We start from the raw sequence: 25,279 nt of genomic DNA on the forward strand, positions 1-25,279 counted from the left end.
CTAGCAAAAAAAATATGAAACTTGGTGCCTTGTCCAATCTCGTCAAACAGCAAAAGCTGCAACAAGCAGTAAAAACATTCCGACAAGAAGAAATCGAAGGATCATCTTCCAATGAAAACACCACAAAAAGTCTCCTTTTTGATATTGGTACCTTTTCATTGAGAGCTGGATTATTGTCAAGTAATAGTATTACTGAACCACAAATTCCAGATTTTCATTCTTGGGTGTATCGATATGACTTTACTCATGGATTTTCTAGAGGTCTCGATGAAAACAAACGATATTTTGGTTTTAAAAGCCATGAATCAGCATCCTTTGTTCCATATCCAATTTTCAAACAAGGTGGATGGTTGAGTAATTTGAATGATTTTTCACATTTAGTGTCCGAAGTTGTGAAAAATGTCGATCCATCCAAACTTCGATCCAGTACTGAGAGTTTACCATTTCTAATGACTGGATTTGAGTATTTGAATGGTCAGAAAATAGCATTGGGAAAATTAACACAAGTCGTCTTTGAAGAATTGAAAAGCTCAAAATTTGCCTTCCAGGAACAAACCAAATGTGGACTAGTTGCCTCAGGATTGACTACAGCCACCGTTATTAACATTGGATATGGTACTAATTATTCAATTTCTTATCAAGATGGTCAAGCACAAACACATGTAGAAAATCATGGTTTGAATGGAAATTATTTGACTGATGTTTTTGTCAAAATTATGACTGATCGAGAACAATATGTCGATACACGTTCCGAACGTATTCGAGTCGTGAAAGCAAAGGAAGGTGCTTCTTTTGTTTCTTTAGATTCAGAGAATGAAAATGTGCCTGCCATCGATTATCAATTGCCTGATGGAAAAACAATTCATTTGGAGAATGAGAGATTTGAAGCGTTTGAAAGGTAAGGAGAATGACAACAATGAATGTCAATATTCAATACGAAATGATGATGATGATCATACTTTGTGTTTTGATAAATCCATCTATGAAATGTATGGCCATGGAATTCAAAATGTCCAATTTGATGAACCTATCATTGAATGATATGTATACATATATATATATGAATATATTCAAAATGATAACAGCTTGTTTGATCCAACAAGAAATATTATTAATCCTTACAAGCCTATTGAAGAAAAATTTATGTCTCTTCAAAAGATGATTTCTACCAGTGCACCATCTGCACCATCTAGTAAAAAAGCCATGATTGAGAATATTCTCTTGATGGGAGGTGTATGTTGTGTAGAGAATTTACAAAAGAGACTCTTTATGGAATTGGATAAAGAATTCAACGACGATACCATGAATTGGAATATCAAACAGCCAAGAGATGTTAATTTAGCATATAAGGGTCTTTCCATGCTTGCTTCTCTTTCATCCTTTGAATCTTGTTACATTACTCGTCAAGAATATGAAGAGAGTGGAGAAGGTGTTTATGTCAGACGTTTCCCTCGTATCAAAGTGGTTCAGAATGAAGAAGTGGAAGAGAAGAGACGAATTCAAGAGGAGATTTATGAAAGAAATGAGGCATTGAAAACAAAAGAAGAAGCTGAACAAGAAGAAGAAGCAAAACACCAACCACCAAAAGAATCATCAGCAAGCGAACCATTGTCAGCAGGAACTACCTCAACAGCCAGCACAAAAACAGCAACTGCTGTGGAGAAACAGAACCCACCTCAAGAGAAAAAACCTGTTGCCCTCGACTTTGATGCTCAAATGGAGCAATTAAAGAAGCTCAAAGAGTTATTGGATTGTGGAATTCTAACCCAAGAAGAATTCAATGAAAAGAAAAAGAAGATTCTTGGACTATAAATATTGACTTGTTAAGGAAATAATATTACTTTTTAGCAGCTGCTTGCTCTTTTGCTCGTTCAACAAGTGGAAGAAGCTCTTTCTCTTCGGCCAAGACTTTTAACAAGTTGACAAGGAATGGCACATAGTTATGTCTTCTTCGTGCATTTTCTTGTCTCCAATTTGATAGTTTCTCCTCTTCCATTTGGATCTTCTCTTGCAAAATTGAAATCTTATCCATATTTTCTGGAGTTTGAGGAAGGCTATTTAATTCTTCCAAAAGCACATCTTTTCTATTTCTGACGACAGCCATCAAATTAAACTTAATCTCTGTTTGAGCATACTTGTTAATTCTATTTTGAATTTCTGGAACAACCTTTTCTAACCAATTTTCTTGAGTACATTCTCCAAGCAAAATAGGTCCTCCCTTCAGGCCATCCAGTTCATACAAATTTCCTTTGAAAGGTAAATAAGCAATAAAGTGGAAAACATCTTCGTCTTTCTTTGGTTTTTTGCTCTCTTCAATAATAAAAGGTTCAGGTCTTGCAAATGAATTGTGGGCCTCCTTGATCATTTCACTAGCTCCAATAGTTTCTCCGATTACATCAGCAGGTAGACCCAAGGAAAATGACTTGAATTGAGTCAATTCTTCTCCGAGATCAACTTTTTCTGTGGTTGTATCAATATTCATCAAAATTGACAAGATAGCTTGTGTAGCACATGCATTTGTAACGATTTGTTGAGCATAAAACATATTTTCTGGAGCTTGTTCAAGAGCAGGTCTTTCATCCTTTTCACCCACCCATTTAAATAGAAAGATTAAGCCATAAATTGGTCTGAATCGTTTTAAATAATAGAAATTGTAAATGATCATGAAAATAAATTCATCATGTTCCGATCAAATATTAAAATACATCATCAATCTTTGATCATAAGCTTAGAAAAACGTACTTCAATTCCGATAATGTTTCCGAGTCCAACGACCACAACTCCTCCACTTGCAACCCTTTGACTCCAAACTTTTCGATCAACTCGGTAAATACTCCTGGATCAGACTCGATGGTACTCCATGCACTAGAAGCAGACATTTTTTCTATTTTTATTGCTTGCTTCCTCTCTTCGTTTGAAAGAATCAACAGCGTTACAGCATGAATACCGAAGGCTTGAAATTTGTTATTGTTGTTGCAACTCAAAATACAATACAGAACAAAAAATGTCTTTAAATCTTCCCCCTTTGGACGAAGATATCAAATCCGAGATTGAAAAAAGGAAAGAAGAAATTCGAAAAAAGAGAGAACTACTGGAGCAATATAAAAACAAGAAGAATGCCAGTTTATCAACCCAAATTCGATTCAATAATTTAATATCTAGTAATACAAACCAACATCATAGCGAATTAATATCATCGGAGCCTCAAAAGAATACAACCAGCAAAGGAGCCTCCACTAATTCTTTGGTGGAACCTAAAGCTGCGTCATCCTTTCCACAAGCTGTATTAATGAATCAATTACAAGGAGGCAGTGCTGCTCTGGAAGTCAACAGACCTAGGGTTTTACAATTATATGCTAGGATAAATGAAATTGATGTGGCCCCGTTGGTAAGCGTCATCTTCTCAGTTTAAGTCTTACTGTTGATAGGTGCCCCTTAAATATTCTAAAGAAACACAATCAGACGAAAATTTTGCAAATTATAGCATAACAAGTATAGAAAAAGATCTTCTAAACGATGAAGGAATTAATATTGACATTATGGACGATGATGATTCAGATTATTTTTCATCACTTAATACATTAGAGATTTTGGACGTAAAAAACGTGGAAGAAAAGAAAAAGATGCCTTCCGAGGACACAGAGAAAAGGTATAAGGACATTATTTCCACAAGAGAGTTTCAAGAATTTTTCTTTAAGGCTTCACATTATGTGGAACGGTGTATAAAACAACCGTTTGATCCCCTTGTAGACTACACCGACGATCGATCATGTTCCTTTCAAGCCAACACTTCTGGTGCGGCCAAGATTGAGGCTGTATTTTTTGATTCAGAGCTATGCCAGCACAAGTCCGTGACTGATCTATCATGGTCACCAAAATTTGAAGACTTATTTCTTGTTGCATACAGCAGCACCGACGTTAGCCATGACCACGAAGGTCTTGTTCTGATTTGGTCACACCACTATCCAAAGCGCAAAGAAAATGCTCTTTTTTGTGACACATCAATAAGTGCAGCACAATTCTATCCCTACAATCCAAGCCTTGTCATTGGAGGAACATATACCGGACAAATCGTAATTTGGGATTTAAGAGAAAAAACATCATCCCCTGTTATTAGAACAGCCATAAGTTCGAGAACTCATACAGAGCCAATCTTTGGCATGGAGGTGGTTGGCAGCTCAGAAAATAGTCATAATCTTGTGACAATGAGCACCGACGGAAGAGTATGTACTTGGTCAATGAATAAGCTTGATTCTCCTCCCGAGGTGATTGACCTGTACATTAACGCAGTTAAGTCACAAGAACCAGAACAGATGGCTCCACTTTCACAGAATACTGACCTCAATCTTCAATCAAAAAGTTTCTACAGTCCAGTTACGTTATTGAGCCAAAGTATGACATTTCCCAAAGGAGAAGTTAATAGGTTTTATGTAGGCACTGAGAATGGTTCAATTTATTCAGCTCATCGCTTTGGAAGCAAAAAAGGAGCTAACAATGAAATTTATTCAGGTCATTTTGCTCCTATTACTTCATTAGTTTCTCATCCATCTCTTGAATTCTCAGAAATTATGTTATCATCAAGCATGGATTGGACATGTAAATTATGGAGTCATAAGAAGCACACACCTCTCCTGTCATTTGATGAGTTTGAGGATTATGTGTTTGATGTTAAATGGTCACCGTCAAATCCTTCATTATTTGCAGCTTCTGACGGGTCTGGGTGTTTGAGCTTGTGGAATATCAACCAGGACCAAGAAATGCCAGTTTTCAAAATTTCAACTGGGGCTTCTGCTCTGAACAAACTTCAGTGGTCAAATGACGGAAAAAGAATTGCGACTGGATCAATATCTGGAAATGTTACAATGTTAAAGATTGATGAGGAAACAGCAATTCCAAAGGCAAGAGATCTTGAATCTAAATTATTGGAATCCATTATTGTAGATCTACTCACGGAAAACTATTAAAATGTTTTCAAAATTATGATGTAAATTTATTCTTTTTCTTGCTCTGACTCCGAAGACAAGTTGTTTTGTGATGATTTCCGAACAACACAAACATTAGCATTGTCTTGGCTTTGCAAAATATACTTGGTAGAATCACATTCCACAACCACAACCGGGTTTGATTGACCGTTAGAAAGTGCCAAGCGATTTGCTCTTTTTAAAATTCCTCTAATATATCCTGATGTTGCCTCTGCATTATTTTCAAGATTCCCAAAAGAATTAATACAAAATCCATTGTTGTCTGCACAACAATATCCCAAAATTTCCTCTTCTTGTGATTGACTAATTTATCAAAATGGTTCCAATAATAAGTATGATATTTTCCACAATTAATGTATGATATTCCGAACATATTCTTCTCAAATGGATCATTCCGAGCCATCTTACCACTTACACCTGTTGATTCAACTGTTTCACAGATTCATCCATTTTTTATTTTAAACTTTTGCTCCAACAATCCTGTCAGGTTCATTAACGACACAAAAAATGATCACACACAACAATCCAACAAGCTCACAAACACTCGGGACAAGTCAGGATCTCGTTTCACAACTTATTCTTCCCTTTTTGCAGAATAGTCCTCGGTCAATTTCATGCATGTCGATCACTCTATCAAATAATTGCAAACAACAATATTTGGTTGGAAATTCTATGTGATCGTTTTGATGAAGTAAATCCATCCCTTGTGCATGATTATCATTCCAAGAAGACTGAATTACCATTCTCAAACGTTGAAAATCAGAAGAAAAATGGTCACTCTACTCCAACCCTCATGACCTTGTATTTTCGAATGAATTATTATTCAACACATCTCGATGAATTACCTGATAGCTTTTATGAGAAATCAACCATGTCCATGCAGCAACAAGCATCACGCCCAATTCTTTTAGCGGCCGCCTCTTCGGGTGGATTTCCCTATGCAGAGGAATTTGCATACTCCATTGCTGTTCAAACATCAGGTCATTGGGAACAAGATAAAAAAGTAGTGCAATTCGTTCGAGATTATATCAAGAAGAAGTTTAAATTGAGAACTTTTCATCTTGTACTGTGTGATTTAAATGCAAAGGATCAAGTGGAGGCAGTCGTAATCGATACATTGAAACTCGCACAAAAATTCCAAGTGGACATGATGAACCGTCTGTTCATCTATCTTTCCAATGATGAAAATCACATCAAACCATTGAATCATTCCAAAAGTTGTCTCACCATGTAATCTTAATTTCTTTGATTTCTGACCATGTCCTGTAAATGGAGAGGTCATTAGGAAGACTGAAGAACCTGGTTTTGGAACTGTAGCAAGCTTGTCTTGAATTACATACACCAGATGGTAGGGATTATTAACAAATGTAATCATCCATCAACAAGAAAAGATGCTGTCGTTCATGCTGAACGATATGCAGTTGCTGTTATGAAAATTGGAAAGCTTTATAAAACCAAAAGGAAGAGTTGGATCAGTTGGAGCTTGAGAAACCAATAATGGCGTTTCAAATGCATTGTGTGATCTTGTGGGCAGACTCACATTTACAGATAATAAGATTTGAATTCTGATATTTCAATGCTAGGATATAAAATTGGCAATGGACCGGTCGGTAATATTAAAGACCAGTATCATCATGAGGATATCAACTTGGATGCGCCTCTCTCCGTTATCCGTTCTGCATGATCTTTAACAAATCCAACAAGGCATTCCGATATTGTCCGTTCCAACAATCAGAAAAAAATGTGCGCAGGAGGTCTTGGTGAATTTACATCTCCTATTGCAATGATGCTAATGGCTTTGGGAGCTATTTTTTCTGCCATGTTTTATCATCATTTGGCAAGTTTAAGAACAGAGTCTTTTGCAAACACGATTCAACCTTCATCATCGTACTACAAAGATTTATACACACCAAAAATTTACAAGTCAGAACCGAACGAGTACAATTTTGTAATGATTGCAGATTTAGATAAGGATTCCAAGTATCCAAATGAATTCAAGTGGAGAAGCTATGTGCTTGTACGTTTGATTGTCTTTTTTACTTGTCAAATATTAATGTTTTTCATAGAGAGGATTAATCAAACGAAACATTTCAACAGGAAAATATTCAATTCAGTTTAATGAGACGGAGTCCAAATTTGAAATACAGTCACTCTTATCAAGAAAAAATAGAAGCATGGAATTAAGCACTTTATCACTGTGGAGAGGAACGTTCTATGCTACGTGTGATTTCACTGGAATTGTGTATGAAATTGATATGCAAAGGGAAAGAGCCTATCCCCGACATGTTTTATATTCTGGTGACGGACACACAAAAATACCCTTAAAAGCAGAATGGTCAACGGTTGGTCCTGATGATAGATTGTACATTGGATCAATAGGAAAGGAATGGGTAGCGCAAGGTCAAGCCTTAAATAGACATTGTGAGTGGGTCAAGGTAATTGATCGATCTTATTATCATCCTATTTCTGTGGATTGGGGAGATGTTTACGCAAAGTTGCGTCAAGCAGTCAATGCCACGGCACCAGGTTATCTTATTCATGAAGCTGTATTCTATGACAAATTTTTGAAAGAATGGATTTTCTTGCCAAGGCGTCATTCCGTTGGCACACCTTACAGTGAAGAGGCTGATGAATACTTGGGATCCAATTTAATGATTCGAATGGATATTGACCTGCAACAAGTTAAAAAAGTTGTAAAAATTGGAAAAAAGAGCCCCAATTCCGATGAAATGTATGAAAATTTTTTAGACACTCGATTTGGGTTTACTGATTTGGCCCGAATTACCAAAACAGGTTCTCGACATCACTACATTGCAACAAGAGTAATAGAAATGTCTCATCCTCAAAACTCGCAGCCTGCAGTAGCAACATACTTGACTATCTTTGACGAAGATGGTGTTATTTTGTTGGACAGTCCTACTGGCTTTGTTGAAATGCCTGACTCGCTCGCTCATGGAGAGAAGTATGAAGGAATTGAAGTTTTTGAGTAGAATTCTAACATTGTCAATCCTCACTTGATTTCATTCAACTATTTATTTGATGAGCTTGCAGAATCCATGGCCAAAAAAGATAAATACTCGTCGTGAATAAATGGATCTTCCATGTCATTCAAAAATTCTTCAATGTCTGGAGGAAGCAGAATGTCTCTAAACGTGGTCTTCTTATTTTTCCAAATGATCATTTGTTGTCTTTGTTTTTCAGACAAATATCCCAAATCTAAACCTCTAATGCAAAGCGATGGCTTTTCCTTCTTCGTTGATGCTTGTGTTTCCACAAAAGAAGGATATTTTTCGTCCTTAAATTGGTCCATGTCTTCATTGGGGGACAAGCTTTCAGTGCTTTTGGTATGTTCCCTTCCTTTAGCTGTTTTTGGCTTGATTTTTGTTAAATCAATGGTTGGTGTTCCAATTCGTTTTGTGTTTTTGAAACCTTTGGAACTCACGCTAATTGTAGTATGCGACGGAGATTGGCTGCTTGCTGAGTCTGTGATAGATGGATTATGCTCTTCATATCCTTCCACTATTATCTTGATGCCAGACACATGTTTTAGGACATATTGATTGTCTTCACTATCTTCTTGAGATGGAATAGATTTTGGCTGCTTTTTCTTTTTCTTTTCATGTGTCACTAACAGTTGTGAAATTGCTGAAGATGACTTGATCCAATCCGGTATGTATCTCTTATCTATTTTTACAGGTCCTTTCCATTGTTTTACAAAGTCAAAATCTTCGTCACTAAGTTCGGATGTATATCGAGAGAGCTCGTTTTTCATTGCTGTCTTACTCCAATTCTGTAATTTGCGGAAACACATCACCAATACGCTAGAAACTTGAGTTCCATCCAAGCAATGACAATAAATAGGATGATATTTTGAGTTTAAAAACATCTCAATGATTGTAGAAACCTCGCTGAATGAAAGAGACACTTGTTCCTTGTATTTTGGAGTTTGAAAATGATAAATTGTAATTTTTTCATAGTCGCAAAATTCTCGAAGATCCGTAATCGGTTTTTCTGGAATTAATGAAATTATTGTTTTCAATTTCAATCTTTTCAAGTATCGTAAATTTCTCAAGGTGGGATAAGCACCTACAAAAATCTGTGGAGCAATACATCTAAATCTAAATGGAGGGTGCAATTGATTTGAAAGCTGAATAAATGATTGTTGAACTCTATTCAATTCTCTGCTACCATTCATATCATCCGTTGTAGTAGTACAATTTGACGGAGCAGAATTAGTCTTGTTTGATGTCCTGACTTGTTGTTGTTCATTATTGACCATACGAAAAATTTCGGAATCATTAGCTCCTGTTGATAACGGGTTGGTCATTGATTTATTGTCAATAGTAGAATTATTTGATGATGATAAATGATGTTTTCCTAAAGAACCCATCATCCCCGAATTTCCAGGTGATGTTGAAAGGCTCACGGTGATCGATGGTGATCGTCTCATTTTTTTATTATATTTTCTTATTATTATTTAATGTGGATGATTCCCAAACTTAATGAATTAGATTGTTTGAACCAATCAATACAAGTTAAGTTGTAGATTCAACTCAACTCCACCTGTACAGGTTCAATTTATTTACGTTATCAAATTATTTGTAAAAAAATGTCTTCTTATCGGAGCACTCCCATCAACTACACACCAATAACGTCCCTTTTGACAGAAGCTAACGATCGCAACAATATTTCAAAAGATGGCAAAATCATACTGTCCGAAGAAGAATATATGTCGTATGCTGATTATATTATTAAACGAGATTATTATCCTGATTTATTAGCAATGGTTGGAACGGATCGGGAATTAAATTGCTCACTTGATGAGTTTTTGAGAAAATACACCAGTGAATATAATGCATCGTTTGATGAAATTATGGAAAAGTGGAAAATTAAAAACAAAACTATTATTGAGAAAATTTATGAAAAGAATGCAAAATGTAATGTGAGCAGAGTAATTCTACCTGCTCTTACTCATGACAATAATGAAATGAAGGCAATCACAAATGAAAGCTCTTCACTGTTAATGTTAGAGTCCAAAGTTGGATCAAGTAGTGATAATACTCAACTGATTACCTACGCCAAATCACAAGATCATGCAAAATTTAAATTAGATGAGGACTATGACATTGAAAAATACAAAAATAATTTGATGTTTTATCCATCTGGAATTTCAAAACTTGAAGCGACCAATGCAATAACATCAGAATCTATTATCAAACACTCTGGGACGAGAATTTCTGATACAGTGGTGAAAAAGAATGATAGTCTCACCAAATCGCAAAGCACAATTAAGCAATATGATTTAGATAATGCCACAGAAGATCCTCAGCAAACTTTGGAAAATATTAATAGAGAGTTAAATAGCTCTAGAGGTGAAACTCCTTCGATCAATGGGGTACAACTAGAAACAACTCCCATCATTCATCCAACAGAATCTACTGAAATAATGACATGGGGTACCATCGAATCATCTCCATTTAGAGTACCAGAAACACCAAAACGAGAAATTCTTTCACAACAACTTGCATCGAAAGCAAGCAAAAACATTAGACTGCGAGAAACTTCGACACCAAATCAAACTTACTCTTACAATAGAACTCCTTCACGATCATTTCAAAGTCCTTCCATGAGTCCACGTACTCCATCTTCCCCGTTGACCATGAAGCAACAATTTAATTCGCTTTCTAATGCTGCTCAACAGCTCGCAAGACGACATTTAAAAACAGCCAGCTCAAAACCATTGTCAAGTTCCTCTTTTAATTCACCCCTTAATGATTTGGAGATTTCTTCGAAAAAGCGAAAGACAGAACATCCTGAAACTGAGTGAAGCATGAAAACGTAGAAACAGTTGTTTCTCTTTGTTTTGAGCAATATCCTTGATTGTGAAACAGTTGATTCATTGCATGAAACACGAATTCACATGTAGTTCTTCCATTGGTATACCAGACACACAGATGTGTAAATTTGTAAAGCATCATCCGACCATAAGCGCGCATAAAAAAAATGTTTTCAAAACAAGGTGCTACTCGTTTGTTGGTGCTCCATCTTCAGAACAAGGCACAAAGAAAGAGCTTGCCAATGATTTTTCGTCATCATGATCACACCATCAGCCGATACTATCATTTGAATCATGGACTGTTCTCATCATCCGATTCGCATAGTCCTCCTTCATCATCCAATGACGCATCATCACACTCAACAACTACCCGATCAGGCTCAGCTCGGAAGAAACGTTTCATCTCCATGGTGAGTTCCGAAGAGGAATCCAATACAGTACTCAATTCCTCTACTCCATCAGTAGAAACCACAACAAGCACATCAGCAGAAACAGTAAGCTCATCCAGAAAAACAATCTCTACAAGGTCGTCTAAAACACAGACCTCTGCAACAACAGAGAATAATTTACACGCACCTGCTACAAGAAATGGAGTGTTCCGATATGCCATTCCTTGGCAAGATGCTGATTATTATAATGAACAAAAATTGGAGAATGAGATGAGAAGAATTTTCGAACTTTGTCATGGGTGTAGACGATGTTTTAACTTGTGTGATTCTTTTCCAACTCTTTTTGAATTAATTGACCAAGTTGAAGAATTGGAGAAAGTTCCTTCGAGTGAATTTAAAAAAGTTGTGGATAAGTGTACATTGTGTGACTTGTGTTATAATAACAAGTGTCCCTATGTGCCTCCTCATGAGTTCAATATTGATTTTCCTCATCTCTTACTTCGTTATAGAGCTGTTGAACAACGAAAAAAGAATGAAAAGCATGTTACTGCACAACCACCAATTCAACTCAAGGAGACTGTAGGCTTTTTAAATCAAGGAGTGCCACAGAAGAAAGAATTTGAAGCTCCTGTCCATGAGGGCATTGATCGAACATTGACTCTTAAAAAAGAGAGTGAATTTTCTCAACAACTATTGACTCATTTAGATCGAAATGGAACAATTTTGACAAGATTACCTACTTTTATTACAAACTTGATGATGAATAATTCAATAGTAAGGTGGTTCCTTGATACGATAGGACTCATCCACAAAAATGCATATTTACCATCTTTCACGTTTGGAACTCTTATGGAAAGGTTAAAGAAGAAAAGAAAATCCGTTGAGACAACACTCATTGAAAAAACCAGTGTTGTGACTGCAGATGAAAAGGTCATTCTATACACAACATGTTTGGGTAACTATAACAAACCAGAACTTGTAGACACAGCCAAATATGTTCTAAACAGAAACGGTGTGGAAGTTGTGGTCGATTACAAACAGTGTTGTGGAATGCCTTTCTTCGAACAAGGCGATTTAGCCTCTGTCAGCCATGCAGCTGAGACTGTTTCCGAATATTTAGTCTCAAATTATATTAGTAAGGGTTACAAGGTTGTCACGGTCGTACCCAGCTGCTCGCTCATGCTAAAGGCAGAGTGGGCAAATATTTTACCGAACAATGAAAATGTACAACTTGTAAAAAAGAACACCATGGATGTTAGTGAATTTGTTGTATATTTGGCCAAAAAGAATGGAGGTCAACTACCAACACAAGATCAAATTCAATCTGTACCATACAGTGTTACATTGCATCATGCTTGTCACGCTCGTGCACAAAATATGGGAAATAAGGGACATGAAATGTTGAAATTCATTCCAGGCATCAATGTCAATGTTATCCAAAAATGTAGTGGACACGGTGGAAGGTAAGTTTTTGTAATTTTGTAACTTTTGTTCACCTTACATTTTACTTTCAGTTTTGGAACAAAGAAAGAATATTTTGATACAGCTGTCAAGTATGGCAAGCCTGTAGCAAAGAAAATATTGCAAGATTCAGAGAAAAGCAACGAACATATTGTTGCCAGCGAGTGTCCTTTAGCGGCAGAACATTTGAGCCAAGTCGCATCCATGTCTAAGGAGGAAAAGGAAGGGCTTGTCACAACCATTTCTTCGAATGAGAAAGGGGATTTACATCACATTGCGAACAAGCATCCCATCGAAATACTTGCCCAGGCCTACGGATTTGTTCGAAAGTAAAATAAACTACCTGTATCACTTTTTCAGAGAATTGCTGCTTCCTACTTTGAAAATTAAATTTAATGTGTTAATTGTTGGCAATAATGTTGTTGAATGTAGAAATCCAGTCTGAAGCCGTTAATTGATAACCATTAAATACAGGCACATAATTGACAAAGAATGTTGGTGTACCAGAAACAGATCTAGATGTAGCCATCCTGAACATTGAGGCAGTCTTTACAAAATTCTCTTGCGAGCTCATTTCATTGATAAATTGAGTCAAGGACAATAAATTCAAAGGACGAACGTAAGTATTGTAAATCACAGTAAATATTTCAAGTTGGTTCAATTTTTGAAGTGATTGATTTTGAATTGGACCTTGATTGGTAAATACACTATCCAAAAATCGGTAAACAATATCTGCATTATAATTTGAATACTTGTTGACAATGATAAATGCAGTCGATGAATAATAACCAGCAATGTGCATTGGTAATTGCATCAAATGAACCATGAGTCTAACTTTAGGGTTGGTTTGAGTTGAATTATTGAAATAATACTTGATCAATGGTTTAAAAACATCAGTCCAATGTTGAGAACAATCTGGGCAACACAAATCAAAGAATACTTCACAATTGACCAAAGCATTATTAGCATCACCAATGGACCAGGAATTCAGCAATGAAGATGGAGAAGGACCAACAGGAGCCAATTTCAAAACATCGGAAGCCAAGGTTGAACTGGGCAAGACTAAAAGAATCAGTAAGAGAACCACACCACCAACAAAAAAGAGTGTTCTCATTTTTTTGAATTGTTGAAAGTCACTTTCAACTCCGGAGTCCTGAGTTTACAATGTAACACATGTCAATGCAACAATCGCATTGATCAATAGAGAACCTCAATGGCTAGATCGAATATTAAATATTGAGGTAATTTAATAGCCTGGATCGGACTGCTGTTTTTGAACTTTCTATCAGGCAATCCAGTCCGATCTATTTGCATTTCCTCAATGTAACCAATGTCTTTCATCAACTGAACATTCAAATTCATGAGACCATTGAGAATGTTTACATAGATCAGACGATAGAAAGATCAACAATCATAACTGAGCAATCGTTCTATCCAGGTTTTTAAATTCCTCATGGGAATTCATCATTCAGACAATACCCAAGCACGTTTAAACATGACGTTAATTTTTGTAAAGATTTGCCAAGTTCCATCGTTAACATACAACAATGCATTTTCAAATATCTGTACACCTTAAATGACTTGTGCAAATCCAAAATACCACTTGTTGCATCCACAGTATTTCATGTAGCCCTCGTGCTCGAATAACGTCTTCTCCAAAACCAAAAAAAAGAAGCATTCATCGTCTTCAACAACAGTTCTTGCAAGCTTTTCTGTGTGTTATGTCACAAACTCACCCTGTACAGGTTGGAACATTGAAAAAAGGCAGTTATGTAGTAGTTCAAGGAAGAGCTTGTAAAATCGACGATTACAGTACCAGCAAGCCTGGTAAGCACGGTAGTGCCAAGATGCACATTGTTGGTGTTGATATCTTTACTGGAAAAAAGTATGAAGCTATTGCACCAACAAGTGCTAACATGGATTGTCCTTTCGTTGTCAAGAAGGAATATCCATTGATGGATGTTAGTGATGACGGGTATTTGACCTTGCTCACTGAGACTGGAGATGAACGATGTGATATTCAAGTCCAAAATTCTGAATTGTTGAATAGAATTAAGAGTTCATTTGGAGAGGATCAGGATGTGAAAATTATTACCATCTCAGCCATGGGACAAGAGCAAGTGATGGATATGAAGATCGAATAGATATAATTGTGCTTATTGGCTGTGGTCATTCAAAGCATATAATAAAGAGCATGCGAGATTGACCAACATAATTCATTCTCTTGAATTTTTGTACGAGGACAAACAATGTACAGGTTGGTTGATGCAAAATATACTCAATGACCTCTTATTTTTCATCGAATGAATTAAGATCTTTTTTCGTTTGATATCTAAAGTTTTTGAATGGGTTGTCAGAGGATTCTTCTTCACCTTCCTTCATAGGTTCTTCTTCATCAATTTCGTCTTGGGGTATTTCCTTATATTGAGTAAAATAGGAAGTGTCTGTTTTAGATTTTAAAACTGGAATGATGGGAGGAACTTCGTTTCTTATGAGAGCCCAATTAATATCTTTAAAGAATGGATGTGCTTTGATATCGGCAATACCATGTGCGCTACCCAATCGTTTATCCTTATCTCTAATTAGTAATTGGGAAATTAGTTCTTTTGCTTGCTTGCTGATCGGATAGGTAGTCTTGGTTGGAAATGTGACAGTATTGTGTAAAATATTTTGAAATGTCTCTTGTTGTGTATTGCCCTTGAATGGGGTGGATCCAAAGAGCATTTCATAAAGTAAAACGCCTAACGTCCAATAATCCACACAGCAGTTATGGCCTGACCCCGAAAGAACTTCAGGTGATAAATATTCCTCGGTTCCTATAAATGAGTTTGATTCCTGAATTTGCTTCAATTCGACCTTACTTTGCTTTTCAGAAGAGAAAAAAGACTTGACTAATGTTGGTGTTACGGGTTGAACAGATTGCTTTGACAAATCAAAATCTGTCAGTCGAATGTGACCCGTATGATGAAGTAAAATGTTTTCTGGTTTTAAGTCTCTGTACATGAATCCTTTCAAATGCAAATATTCCAATGCTAAAACAACCTCAGCAGCGTAGAATCGTACAATATTTTCTGGAAGACATCTGTAAGGTTGTTTCTTTAACACTCGGAAAAATTCACCACCGGCACACCATTCCAATATAAAAACAAGTGATTCCTTCGTTTGAAAAGAGCAAAATATTTTGGTGATGAATGGATGATCGACTGTGGCTAATATTTCTCTCTCTGTGAGCACGCGCTTGACCTTATTTCTTTTGATCATTTCATCTTTTCGTAAAACTTTCATTGCAAAATATAGCTCAGTAGATTTGAGTCTACAAAGATATACTTTTCCAACATCTCCCTTTCCTATGAGTTTTAATTTTTCAAAAGATGAAGCTCCTAATTTAGAGTAATCAATTTTTGGACGCTCTGGTGGTTGTAGGGGTGATATCGAAGGAGATTTGTTGGCAAGTGGAGGTAGCACACCAATCCTATTCCGAATTTCAGGGGGAATATTTGCAATTGTTGTAGTTGTTAGGGGTTCCGAGGATGACAAACTGGAAGTGTTTTCTTGCTTCCCATCGTTAATGATATTTGTTGTACAGTAAATACTGTTGTTATGTACAATTTCAGTAGGCTTGCTATTATTGACAACCTGCTGATCACCAATAATGATTTGATTTTCATCATTCGTTTCTTCCGAAAATCTAATATTGTTCATATTTTGTGAAATCATTACTTCTGTCATTTTCTTCTCAAAACTGCTCCTTCTCGTGGAATACATGGCAACAGATTTGTTGGCATTTTCTTCCTCTTCTTCCTGATGATGAGGAGATGTTGGTGATGACAATATCGGGACAAAATCAGACGCGTCCGATTCCCTTTTGGACATTTTTTGACAACAACATGTTCAAGGAAGTGGCTTTTGCTTTTTTACTAACAACCACATGATGTTTTTTTGGTTAAACTCTCTTGCATGAATACTTTAGAACTGAGCTGAATGGTGCTACTTGATGATAATTGTTTGGAAATCATGATATTATAGGCTTTTCTAACAGCTTCAAAGAACGCCAGTTCCGTATTGCTATTCGAGAGGGAAGATGTTTCAAAAAACAGCGGAATGTTGTGGTCTTTGGCGAATGTTTCTCCCTCTTGATACGTAACTTTTCGAAGTGATACATCATCTGTTTTGTTCCCTATTAAAACGACTACAACATCTTCTCTATCTACAACTTTATACAGGGAATTTAACCATGTGTTGCAAGCCTCAAGCGAATTCTTTTTAGTGACATCGTAGACAATGAAGGCTATTTTGCTCCCTCGGTAATAGCTTTGAGTTAAAGACTCAAACTTTTCGGAACCAGCAGTATCAAAGAGAGATACTTTAATCGTTCGGTCATCTAACGTTATTTCTCGATATCTAAAATCCACGCCAATTGTTGCTGGTAAGGATGAGGAAATATCTTCCCCACACCATCGACGTACAAGACTTGATTTTCCAACACTACTATTTCCAATAGTAATAGCTACATGTTGAGTGAGAGCCATCCATATATTTCACCCTCAGTATGTTTCAGAAAATACGGCCGATCCGAATCATCAACATACCCTTAATAAATCGTTCCGATCCTCTAATATCACTCATTCTGTAAAAACGTTTGATTGAATTTTTTTCATGAAATTCGTGAGACATTTTCAATAGAAGGATGGGTCAGAGTCTGTGGTGGCTGTCACTGAGGAAAAGTACCCAGTTGAGGAGTGAAATTGGTCGTAAGCCGTCGTCAAAGTAGATGAACGTGTGGTCGAGGAGGTGTAGTCATGTTCCTTACAATAGTCTTTCAAATCTTCAAAGGTACTGTTTTGAGTAGATGAAAAATCTTGATCAACATCCAGTCCTCTGCTAGATTCTGATGTGTAAAAAGTAGAAATTGATGCTTCTTCTCTACTTGATTCAATAAATGAGTCTTCTGAAGATAGAAAGCTTGTGTCACTGTCATCAGAGTGGTATGGCTTCCTCACAGAAGGATATTCATGCTTCTTGACACCTAGTGATCTCTTTAGGAGTTGAAGTTTAAGCATTCTTTCAATATCATTTTCTGTGACCGATGCAAATAATTTAGTTTTGGGCAGTTTTGGAGCTTGGTTCTCTTCTTCTTCTGTCTCAGTAACATAGACATAGCTACTTGATGATTCTGTTTCTTCTTCGTATTGGGAAGTATTGGATGCGCTTGTTGAAGATTTGTTTATACTTGGCTGCAAAAATGAGGTCTGGACATTCTTGACATCTGGAATCTTTGGAGGAATTCCAATACCAAAATGTGGCTCAATAAGCAACTTTTTAGTATCCGTCTCTGTATGAACAGTTTGTGTGAATAACTTGTCAGTTTGTGCCTCTGATATGCTCCTTTTCAGTTCACTTGTTTGACAACACGATTCTTCTTTCTTTGTTTCAAAGAATGTTTGTGTTTCCATAGTTTGTGTCTCTAACTCAGTTTGAATAGATTGAGGAATGACGCTTTGGGGTTCAAAAGTGTCAGTTTGAGTCTCAATACCATATAGAATGACTTTTTTAACAGGCTCCAAAGGTACAACAGTGGGAGCCACTTTTGGAACAACAGGTTCCTTCTCTACTGAGGAAATGTCCTTGTATGCTTCTACACTTTGAGAAGCATGTTCTCTCTCCACATGTTTTTCCTTGTCATGGCGATTCGAAGTTGCGTAAGAAGTTAATAACCTTAAAACCAATTCACATATTGCTTCACGTTCCAAGGTTTCATTTGCATTACTTTTAGTATTGCTAACCACTTCCTCTTCTTTTTCACCATCATGACTCGTGAATATTGGAAACTTATTTTTAACAAAATCCCAAATTAATTCCTCAGTGGCTTTGTAAACTAATGCATCGTCGAACGGTATGCCATTCTCGATGCAGTACACAAATAATTCTGCACATAGAGCTCCTCCCTTGATTGAAGATAGTTGCTCATCATCGAATACGTTTCTATCCTCTTGATCTTCTTGATTATTCTTAATGCTTGATGTTTGTTGGAGAAACTCGCTCAATAATCCATGTGCAATATGTTTGATCGTTCTTTCCACGAGAGTGTTGGCATACTCTTCGAATAATATATCCAGTGGTCTTTTTTCTTGATTATATTCATTGGGCATCTTGAGACTATTGCGTTCCTCAGGTTTTTTAACCCTTTGTGGATAGTGGGAGGTAAAGGAAATTCCATCATAACCATCATCATTGGCTCCATCAAGTGGAGGAATTAAAACTTTGGTTTCTTTTGGCAATAGCTGCTTAATAATTTGCTCTTTTTCATAGGTGTTGATTTCTTTTGCGACCATGTGATCAATTTGATCCTGAAATAATTTACCTGAGTTATCTTTCTTGTTCCAACCAACATCACATGTTTCAATACGTGTTTCTATACTAGACGAGGGAATGTCTTTCGAAGGACTCAACCTCTCTTGGGATTCTTCACCGTGCGCCACACTAGGTGTTGGTGCTTCTTCTGTGTTGTCTGTCTGGATTTCAACTTCAAGTTTTATAACTTCAGGAGTATGCATGTCCTCTTTGCTTGATAAGGACTCTTGTGCTACATCTAAGGCTGGAGCTTCACATGGTGGGGGTACAACTGTTGTGTTGTTCTTAACAGACAACGTACTCTTCTTTTCCTCGTTCGAAAGAATGGAAAATTTAAGTAGATTTTTCGCAAAGTCAGGATAGAGTCGCTGAATCTCATCTGAGGAAATTTCTTGAGGGAGCAATAGTGGCATTGGTTTTAGGGATGGAGTTTGAATTTTGATTTTTGGAATATTCTTCTTCTCGTCTATTGTTATGCAGCTCTTGTTCAAAATTGAAGAGTCATCCTTTGTTACGACGTCTGATAATTGTTTCATTGCTGAAGAGTCAAATGATCCAACCAGCTCGTCAATAAGGTACTTTTGTTCAGCTTGATAAATCTCCAAAGTAGATAATTGGGAAATTTCGCTCCACTGTCATTGAATATAATATTTCTCAACGTAAACAAATTAGTTTCATTACTTACGTTTGGTGACTTGAATAGTGAAGGGTGTTTTTTCAACATGTCTGTGTGTATCTCCTCCATACTGAGCTCCTTGGTAGAGGTAACATCAAAAATTGATCTGTTCATTCTACTACTACTGATCGTCTTGCTTTCAAATTTAATGGGCTTCTGATCTTTGATTTGATTAGCTTTCTTTTCCATTAGTTCAATTTTTCTTCCAATGTCTTCAATTTGCTTCATTTGCTTATTAAGAAGAGTTTGCGATTTTTTTTGATCGTCAGACAACTGCTTTCCAAACTTGGTGGTAATTTCTGAAGTTACTCTCTGAAGCTTTTCAAATTGTTTGTAAAAAGTTCGAATATCTATCCCCATTTTCGACATTGAATTAGTAATGGTAGATGAAACTTGATTTGTTGTCTTGGATAATATATTTTCGTATTCCCTCTCCTTTTGCTCGAGTAATTTATCCAACATCTTTTGGAAGGTGGTGAGTTTTTGTTCGCTGTCTTTAATTGCGTTTTCCATATTTTTGAGAGCTCCTAAATTTGATGATCCAGTATTATTGGTTATAGTTGTTACCTTTTCAATTGATTTTTGTAATGTATTTCTATCAAGAGGCTCTTTTTGTTTTTCTGCTTTACCCATTCCACCACTACTTCTGGAATCTATTGTTGATGAAGAGTTGGCAACAATTGGAGGAGTAGAAGGTGTTACCTGAAGAACTTTTTCATCCATCCTCCTTCCTCGAATTTTTCTTGTATTATCATTGATTTCTAGTTTTGTTTCAACAGATTGTGACCTTGTTGGCTTGGATGGTATTTTTTCCAGATAATGTGGTCCTTCATCTTTTTCTGTTTTAACAGGAATTTCCTTCTTCGGAGGAGTATTGGGAGCAAGGTATGTGTAAAGAGCTTCAGGAATTTTCATTTCTTTTTTTTGATCCTCATCTTTTTTCTTCTTGTTTGACTCGGGAACAATTTCAAACTCTCTTTTTCTTTGCTGAAATTTTTTAAATTCCAAAAAATCCATGTGAGTAACGACTTTCGGAGGAGCAATTTCATATCCTCTCAAATGATTTGCTGTTGCTAATCCTTGCAAATTTGATTTCGGAATTGAATAAAGCTCTGGGCCCATAGTTTGTGATTTCGTGATTTCATCTGATAAAGAAAGAATTGGTGATGCATCATTTTTTTTGCGAGACGTTCCTGTAAGGTTTGAGTTCTTGGTGGTAGCGCTGTTGGAAAGTTTGTTTGGACTTGCTGGTGTACTTTTAACAATTATGGGTGTGGTTGATATTGAAGGTGACGTCATTGGGTTGTTATTAGTTATGTTGACAGATGTTAATTGATGCTGTTGAGGCTTGATCACCGTGACCTCTTTATATCCACCGGTGGCTCTTTTGAGGAAAGGCTTCACTGGTTTGCTGTTGATGTCTTCATCTTTGTCTGATCCCGAATCCATTGATGAAATCGGAGAAAAAACTGGTCGTTCAATCAACTTCTTCTTGGATATTGATTCCGATAAAGAATTTCTCAGTGAGCCTACACCGTGATGAGAAGATAAATCCGATATTGTCCAAGTATCATCTAAGGAAGTACTGTCATGCTGTTCTTGTTGCATTTTATTGTTTTTTGAAGGCGCGAAAAAATCTGTGTGAGCACTCTCATGAAATACAACATGGGCGTTGTCGAATGGTCATGAGAGAAGATTGGTTTTGAAGAAGAAACAAAAGATGGTCATCATTCCAATCTTCCAACAGTATTCCAACACACACACGTCTCAAAATTGAAGAGCTCGTGATTGTCACACCACAAAAAAATTGCGTGAGCTTCAAATAGTACATTTGCCTCGCTCGGACAGCTAGTCGCACATCATCATTACAATTTCTTCAAAGATTGTGCTCTGACTCTCTCAACAATGTTCACGAGTGGAAGCCAGTCATCCTCTCTCGCCAGTATGGGACTCTCTGAATACGAGACCATCTACGAGAAGGTTTCTAAATCATCAATCATGGGCCGATGGATACAGACACAAAAGAAGGAAGTGATTACAGAAAAAGATGATGAATTTGAAATTGTGGAAAACAATGATTCATACTACTCTAACTTGTCCAACTACATGTTATCAGAAATGTTCAGACATATGAGGAATATGTTTGAAGAATATTCGGAATCAACAAATTCGGGACAGTTTGTAGATATTGAATTATTGTTATTGGACGTTGATGATTATGGCCAATGGAAAATACTATTGCCCGACCAACCCATCGTGTCTAATTTTATTGAAACTGGTGTCATTAGCTCTTCAACCATGCTCTCACCTAATGAGATGCATGTAAATGGGCATTCCGTTTCAGAATCACTCAATGGAGGTGGTGTGAGACCTCTATCTGTACGAATTCCAGACAAGGAAGATTTACCTTCAATTTTGGATATCAGTAATTTCAATAGAGACACATTTCCCAATGTACGGTTGGCCGTGAAAATATTTGGATGTGTAATTTCGTTTTTTGAAGATTCACTCACTTATGTGATAGAAAAACAAAACGCCTTATCAATTATTCAAAATTTGAAATTAACAACTGCACTCAAGAAATTTAAAGTCCCTCTCTCCTCGAAAGATTCTCAAAAAGCTGCCTTTGACAAGGTAGTGAAATTAATTCAATATTATAACGCATCAGTCTATTTCGATTTGATTTCAGTTAACAGTATCAAGTTTGTGAAGGATTTATTCTCGATTTTTAATTCAAAGATTGTACAAAAAGAGTTTCCACCAATATTAACTCAGTTAGAAAAATTTTGGAACACGTATTACTATTACAGAAGCAAATATTTATCCTCATGCTTCAATGAAGATGATACCATACTGCAAAAAGAGAAAGAGGAGCAAAAACAAAAAAAGAAAAAAACTCACATTGATATTGATGAACTCAAACCTTGGGAAATTCCAATATTTGAATATACATTACCATCAGATATTTTCAAATTACTGAAAAAGGTTAAGGGTTGGAAATCAGATGTAGTATTGATCATGTCATACAAGCAGCTCCATTTACTGCTCAACTTGATTCTAGAGGTATTTCCGGAATTCAAAGAAAAATTTCCATTTGATTTCCAATTGCTTAAAAACTTTGATAGAACATGTTGGTTCCATCATTATTACCAATTAGAGTCCGATCCAATTGCTAAATATTCTCACCACATAATAACTCCTTCCAAAGATTGTAATTTCTCCGAACCAACTTACCTCAAGTCTAATCCCTATATTTCATTCTATTCCTCTTGCCTTCTTCAAAACCCTTTAACAGATTTTACTCAACTTCGAAACAGCAAACCAAAGTCAGAACCGATTCTTGTGCTGAGCTTAGATGGCGGAGGTATTAAAGGCTTGAACCTGATATCCATTTGTGAAGTAATAGAACAAAAACTTGGCAAGAAAATGTGTGAAATATTTGACTTGATTTGTGGTACATCAACAGGTGCCATCTTAGCCAAACTTTTCCAAATGGGCTATAGTTGTGAGCAATGTAAATCTGTTTATCATAGCTTAGGAAAGCAAATTTTCAAGCTGGAGGGAAATATTAATGTTACCAAAACCTTATTAACCATGCAGGGAAAGAGTTGGTATGACGAGAAAACACTTGAGGTCTTTTTCAGAAAATATGTTGGAAAAGATTACATCAATGCTGATCCAAACAAGAGACCTCTTTGGTTTGCTCTTTCAACACTAAACGCTCTAGATGAAGAATCTAAAAAACATATTACACGGTGCCACAATGGAACAGTGTTTAACAATTCTTATGAACAAGAGTTTTATGAAGATTTGATGATGCACGCCGAGTCCACTCCATTTATTTTTCGATCATACTCTGATCCTTTTCGATATGCAGATAATAAGAAACGGCATCCTGATTTCTATTTAGGAACTTTACATGGACGAGGCATTAAAAATTATCAAGCGCTCCGTTGTACATCTGCAGCTCCATTGTACTTTAAGGAAATGGTTATTGGTCAAAGAATCTTTGTTGATGGAGCAGTTGTTGGTAAGTTTTAGCTGTTTTCTCATGCTTGAGCACTTTTAACAACAATATTTCAATGAATTATGAATACCTTAACCAATAGCGAATAATCCATCAGTGGCTGCAGCATTTGAGTCGAAACAAATTTGGCCTGATCATGAAAAGTTTGTATTCATCTCTGTTGGAACTGGACTAAAGAAATCTCAAGAAAATACGAGCACTTCTCCGCAAGTAAATGATGAAGAAGAATTGAAATTTAAAACGGAGGCTCCTATCATGAAGAAGAGCTCTTCTGGACTTTTTGATAATGTGAAAAAAACTCTTTCATCAATTACAGATCTTCTGAATTTACAACTGAGCTCTGAAAAACAGCACAAGCTTATGCTTACTCAAGTTGAGCAAATGAGAGAAACAAAACAAGTTTCATATTTCAGATTCAACACTCCTAATTTGGGAGATTTTGATTTGGACATTGTAGACGATACTATTTTAAAAGAATGGGAGCAACAATGTAAAAAATACATTGGAGACTTGAAGGAAATGGACGAAGCGTGTGAAGTACTGAAAGCAGCAACAAACCTCAACGAATGAAGAGATTTTCAAGCAGATGCACAAAATTTGTAACGGTTTTTTTGAGAGTCATAAAAAAAATGGTACAAAAATCTCCAAGAAAACAATCTTCGTCGTCATCCTCTGTTACTCAGCCCCCACCTACAACATCGGGAAATGGCTCTAGCGGTACTGCAGCAAATAAGGCATCGGAAATTGCAGATAGAATACTGGAGAAGAGAAATACAGAGAAGGTTGCAAAAATCGCCAAGATGGTATGTGTCATGATAATATTCGAATATTTAATTATTCTTGTGAAATCAACAAATTTGTCGAACTACCGCCACGATGGTGTGTCAACTCGATCTGATTCATTCACACCAAATCACATTGTTATTCATCGATCTCATAACAACAACCAACAACAACAGAACCAACTCAAACAAAAGATAAAACAAAAGAAGGACAAGAAAACGATTAGGAAAGAACGTATCCGACAAAGTTATCTTCTCGCTCAGAAGGATCTCGAGCAACGAGAGGCTCGGAAACAACATGCAATGACTCTGGACGAGCAACTCCGTAAAAGAGTCAAAGCTCAACGCTTACTCAAACAAATACAACATCCAATGATTCATCCAGCTCTTTTAACCAATCTCGTACCAGCAGTCCCTTCAACCAACAAAACTCCAAATAACACCACTCCTAATCGTTCCTCCTCCACTCCTAAACAATCATCACAGAGCCGACAACCTTCAAAACCAGAGAATCTAGCCGTCTCCAATCACAAGCCTTCCTCATCTTCGCCTGCCATCAAGAACGTTAGAAAATCCCCAGCGTCCAATAACTCGTCCAACAACACAACCACTTCCACCAATTCATCTTCCACAACAAACAACACCTCCACCAACTCTAAATAAACAAGTACATATTTCATAATCGACCAGTAGTGGTTTGATTGGAAAGTCATCCACTGATTAAACAGTTCTCTCCGAGTTGAGCCAAAACATTCTTTGAAGGTGGGGTATTGTC

At 36.5% G+C, this 25,279-nt stretch overlaps 16 protein-coding genes across 16 annotated transcripts; 9 read left to right on the top strand and 7 right to left on the bottom strand.

Moving 5' to 3' along the window:
- Nucleotides 1-14: 14 nt before the first annotated feature.
- C9374_001687 (uncharacterized protein) lies at nucleotides 15-1,812 on the top strand (the record flags this gene model as incomplete). The annotated part of the gene is made up of 2 exons (XM_044691021.1): nucleotides 15-898; nucleotides 1,086-1,812. The coding sequence occupies 2 exons, from the start codon at nucleotides 15-17 to the stop codon at nucleotides 1,810-1,812; spliced, it is 1,611 nt and encodes a 536-aa protein (XP_044551347.1).
- A 25-nt stretch (nucleotides 1,813-1,837) lies between these two features.
- C9374_001688 (uncharacterized protein) lies at nucleotides 1,838-2,879 on the bottom strand (the record flags this gene model as incomplete). Its single annotated transcript, XM_044691022.1, has 2 exons — nucleotides 1,838-2,627; nucleotides 2,743-2,879. The coding sequence occupies 2 exons, from the start codon at nucleotides 2,877-2,879 to the stop codon at nucleotides 1,838-1,840; spliced, it is 927 nt and encodes a 308-aa protein (XP_044551348.1).
- A 125-nt stretch (nucleotides 2,880-3,004) lies between these two features.
- Nucleotides 3,005-4,964, top strand: C9374_001689 (uncharacterized protein; the record flags this gene model as incomplete). The annotated part of the gene is made up of 2 exons (XM_044691023.1): nucleotides 3,005-3,388; nucleotides 3,429-4,964. 2 exons carry the CDS (start codon nucleotides 3,005-3,007, stop codon nucleotides 4,962-4,964), a joined length of 1,920 nt encoding a protein of 639 aa, XP_044551349.1.
- Nucleotides 4,965-4,990: 26 nt separating this feature from the next.
- C9374_001690 (uncharacterized protein) lies at nucleotides 4,991-5,432 on the bottom strand (the record flags this gene model as incomplete). Its single annotated transcript, XM_044691025.1, has 2 exons — nucleotides 4,991-5,285; nucleotides 5,398-5,432. 2 exons carry the CDS (start codon nucleotides 5,430-5,432, stop codon nucleotides 4,991-4,993), a joined length of 330 nt encoding a protein of 109 aa, XP_044551350.1.
- A 343-nt stretch (nucleotides 5,433-5,775) lies between these two features.
- On the top strand, nucleotides 5,776-6,216 carry C9374_001691 (uncharacterized protein; the record flags this gene model as incomplete). Its single annotated transcript, XM_044691026.1, has 1 exon — nucleotides 5,776-6,216. One exon carries the CDS (start codon nucleotides 5,776-5,778, stop codon nucleotides 6,214-6,216), a length of 441 nt encoding a protein of 146 aa, XP_044551351.1.
- A 507-nt stretch (nucleotides 6,217-6,723) lies between these two features.
- On the top strand, nucleotides 6,724-7,972 carry C9374_001692 (uncharacterized protein; the record flags this gene model as incomplete). The annotated part of the gene is made up of 2 exons (XM_044691027.1): nucleotides 6,724-6,999; nucleotides 7,049-7,972. 2 exons carry the CDS (start codon nucleotides 6,724-6,726, stop codon nucleotides 7,970-7,972), a joined length of 1,200 nt encoding a protein of 399 aa, XP_044551352.1.
- Nucleotides 7,973-8,010: 38 nt separating this feature from the next.
- C9374_001693 (uncharacterized protein) lies at nucleotides 8,011-9,432 on the bottom strand (the record flags this gene model as incomplete). The annotated part of the gene is made up of 1 exon (XM_044691028.1): nucleotides 8,011-9,432. The coding sequence occupies one exon, from the start codon at nucleotides 9,430-9,432 to the stop codon at nucleotides 8,011-8,013; it is 1,422 nt and encodes a 473-aa protein (XP_044551353.1).
- Nucleotides 9,433-9,591: 159 nt separating this feature from the next.
- C9374_001694 (uncharacterized protein) lies at nucleotides 9,592-10,809 on the top strand (the record flags this gene model as incomplete). Its single annotated transcript, XM_044691029.1, has 1 exon — nucleotides 9,592-10,809. One exon carries the CDS (start codon nucleotides 9,592-9,594, stop codon nucleotides 10,807-10,809), a length of 1,218 nt encoding a protein of 405 aa, XP_044551354.1.
- A 176-nt stretch (nucleotides 10,810-10,985) lies between these two features.
- C9374_001695 (uncharacterized protein) lies at nucleotides 10,986-13,001 on the top strand (the record flags this gene model as incomplete). Its single annotated transcript, XM_044691030.1, has 2 exons — nucleotides 10,986-12,670; nucleotides 12,722-13,001. The coding sequence occupies 2 exons, from the start codon at nucleotides 10,986-10,988 to the stop codon at nucleotides 12,999-13,001; spliced, it is 1,965 nt and encodes a 654-aa protein (XP_044551355.1).
- Nucleotides 13,002-13,068: 67 nt separating this feature from the next.
- On the bottom strand, nucleotides 13,069-13,782 carry C9374_001696 (uncharacterized protein; the record flags this gene model as incomplete). The annotated part of the gene is made up of 1 exon (XM_044691031.1): nucleotides 13,069-13,782. The coding sequence occupies one exon, from the start codon at nucleotides 13,780-13,782 to the stop codon at nucleotides 13,069-13,071; it is 714 nt and encodes a 237-aa protein (XP_044551356.1).
- Nucleotides 13,783-14,389: 607 nt separating this feature from the next.
- On the top strand, nucleotides 14,390-14,812 carry C9374_001697 (uncharacterized protein; the record flags this gene model as incomplete). Its single annotated transcript, XM_044691032.1, has 1 exon — nucleotides 14,390-14,812. The coding sequence occupies one exon, from the start codon at nucleotides 14,390-14,392 to the stop codon at nucleotides 14,810-14,812; it is 423 nt and encodes a 140-aa protein (XP_044551357.1).
- Nucleotides 14,813-14,957: 145 nt separating this feature from the next.
- Nucleotides 14,958-16,541, bottom strand: C9374_001698 (uncharacterized protein; the record flags this gene model as incomplete). The annotated part of the gene is made up of 1 exon (XM_044691033.1): nucleotides 14,958-16,541. One exon carries the CDS (start codon nucleotides 16,539-16,541, stop codon nucleotides 14,958-14,960), a length of 1,584 nt encoding a protein of 527 aa, XP_044551358.1.
- A 44-nt stretch (nucleotides 16,542-16,585) lies between these two features.
- Nucleotides 16,586-17,294, bottom strand: C9374_001699 (uncharacterized protein; the record flags this gene model as incomplete). The annotated part of the gene is made up of 2 exons (XM_044691034.1): nucleotides 16,586-17,175; nucleotides 17,258-17,294. The coding sequence occupies 2 exons, from the start codon at nucleotides 17,292-17,294 to the stop codon at nucleotides 16,586-16,588; spliced, it is 627 nt and encodes a 208-aa protein (XP_044551359.1).
- Nucleotides 17,295-17,344: 50 nt separating this feature from the next.
- C9374_001700 (uncharacterized protein) lies at nucleotides 17,345-21,303 on the bottom strand (the record flags this gene model as incomplete). The annotated part of the gene is made up of 2 exons (XM_044691037.1): nucleotides 17,345-19,651; nucleotides 19,705-21,303. The coding sequence occupies 2 exons, from the start codon at nucleotides 21,301-21,303 to the stop codon at nucleotides 17,345-17,347; spliced, it is 3,906 nt and encodes a 1,301-aa protein (XP_044551360.1).
- A 297-nt stretch (nucleotides 21,304-21,600) lies between these two features.
- Nucleotides 21,601-24,292, top strand: C9374_001701 (uncharacterized protein; the record flags this gene model as incomplete). The annotated part of the gene is made up of 2 exons (XM_044691038.1): nucleotides 21,601-23,725; nucleotides 23,805-24,292. 2 exons carry the CDS (start codon nucleotides 21,601-21,603, stop codon nucleotides 24,290-24,292), a joined length of 2,613 nt encoding a protein of 870 aa, XP_044551361.1.
- Nucleotides 24,293-24,351: 59 nt separating this feature from the next.
- On the top strand, nucleotides 24,352-25,167 carry C9374_001702 (uncharacterized protein; the record flags this gene model as incomplete). Its single annotated transcript, XM_044691039.1, has 2 exons — nucleotides 24,352-24,525; nucleotides 24,682-25,167. 2 exons carry the CDS (start codon nucleotides 24,352-24,354, stop codon nucleotides 25,165-25,167), a joined length of 660 nt encoding a protein of 219 aa, XP_044551362.1.
- Between the last annotated feature and the right edge of the window lie 112 nt (nucleotides 25,168-25,279).

This window comes from Naegleria lovaniensis, assembly GCF_003324165.1.
Source record: "Naegleria lovaniensis strain ATCC 30569 chromosome Unknown tig014, whole genome shotgun sequence".
NCBI lineage: Eukaryota > Heterolobosea > Eutetramitea > Acrasida > Naegleriidae > Naegleria > Naegleria lovaniensis.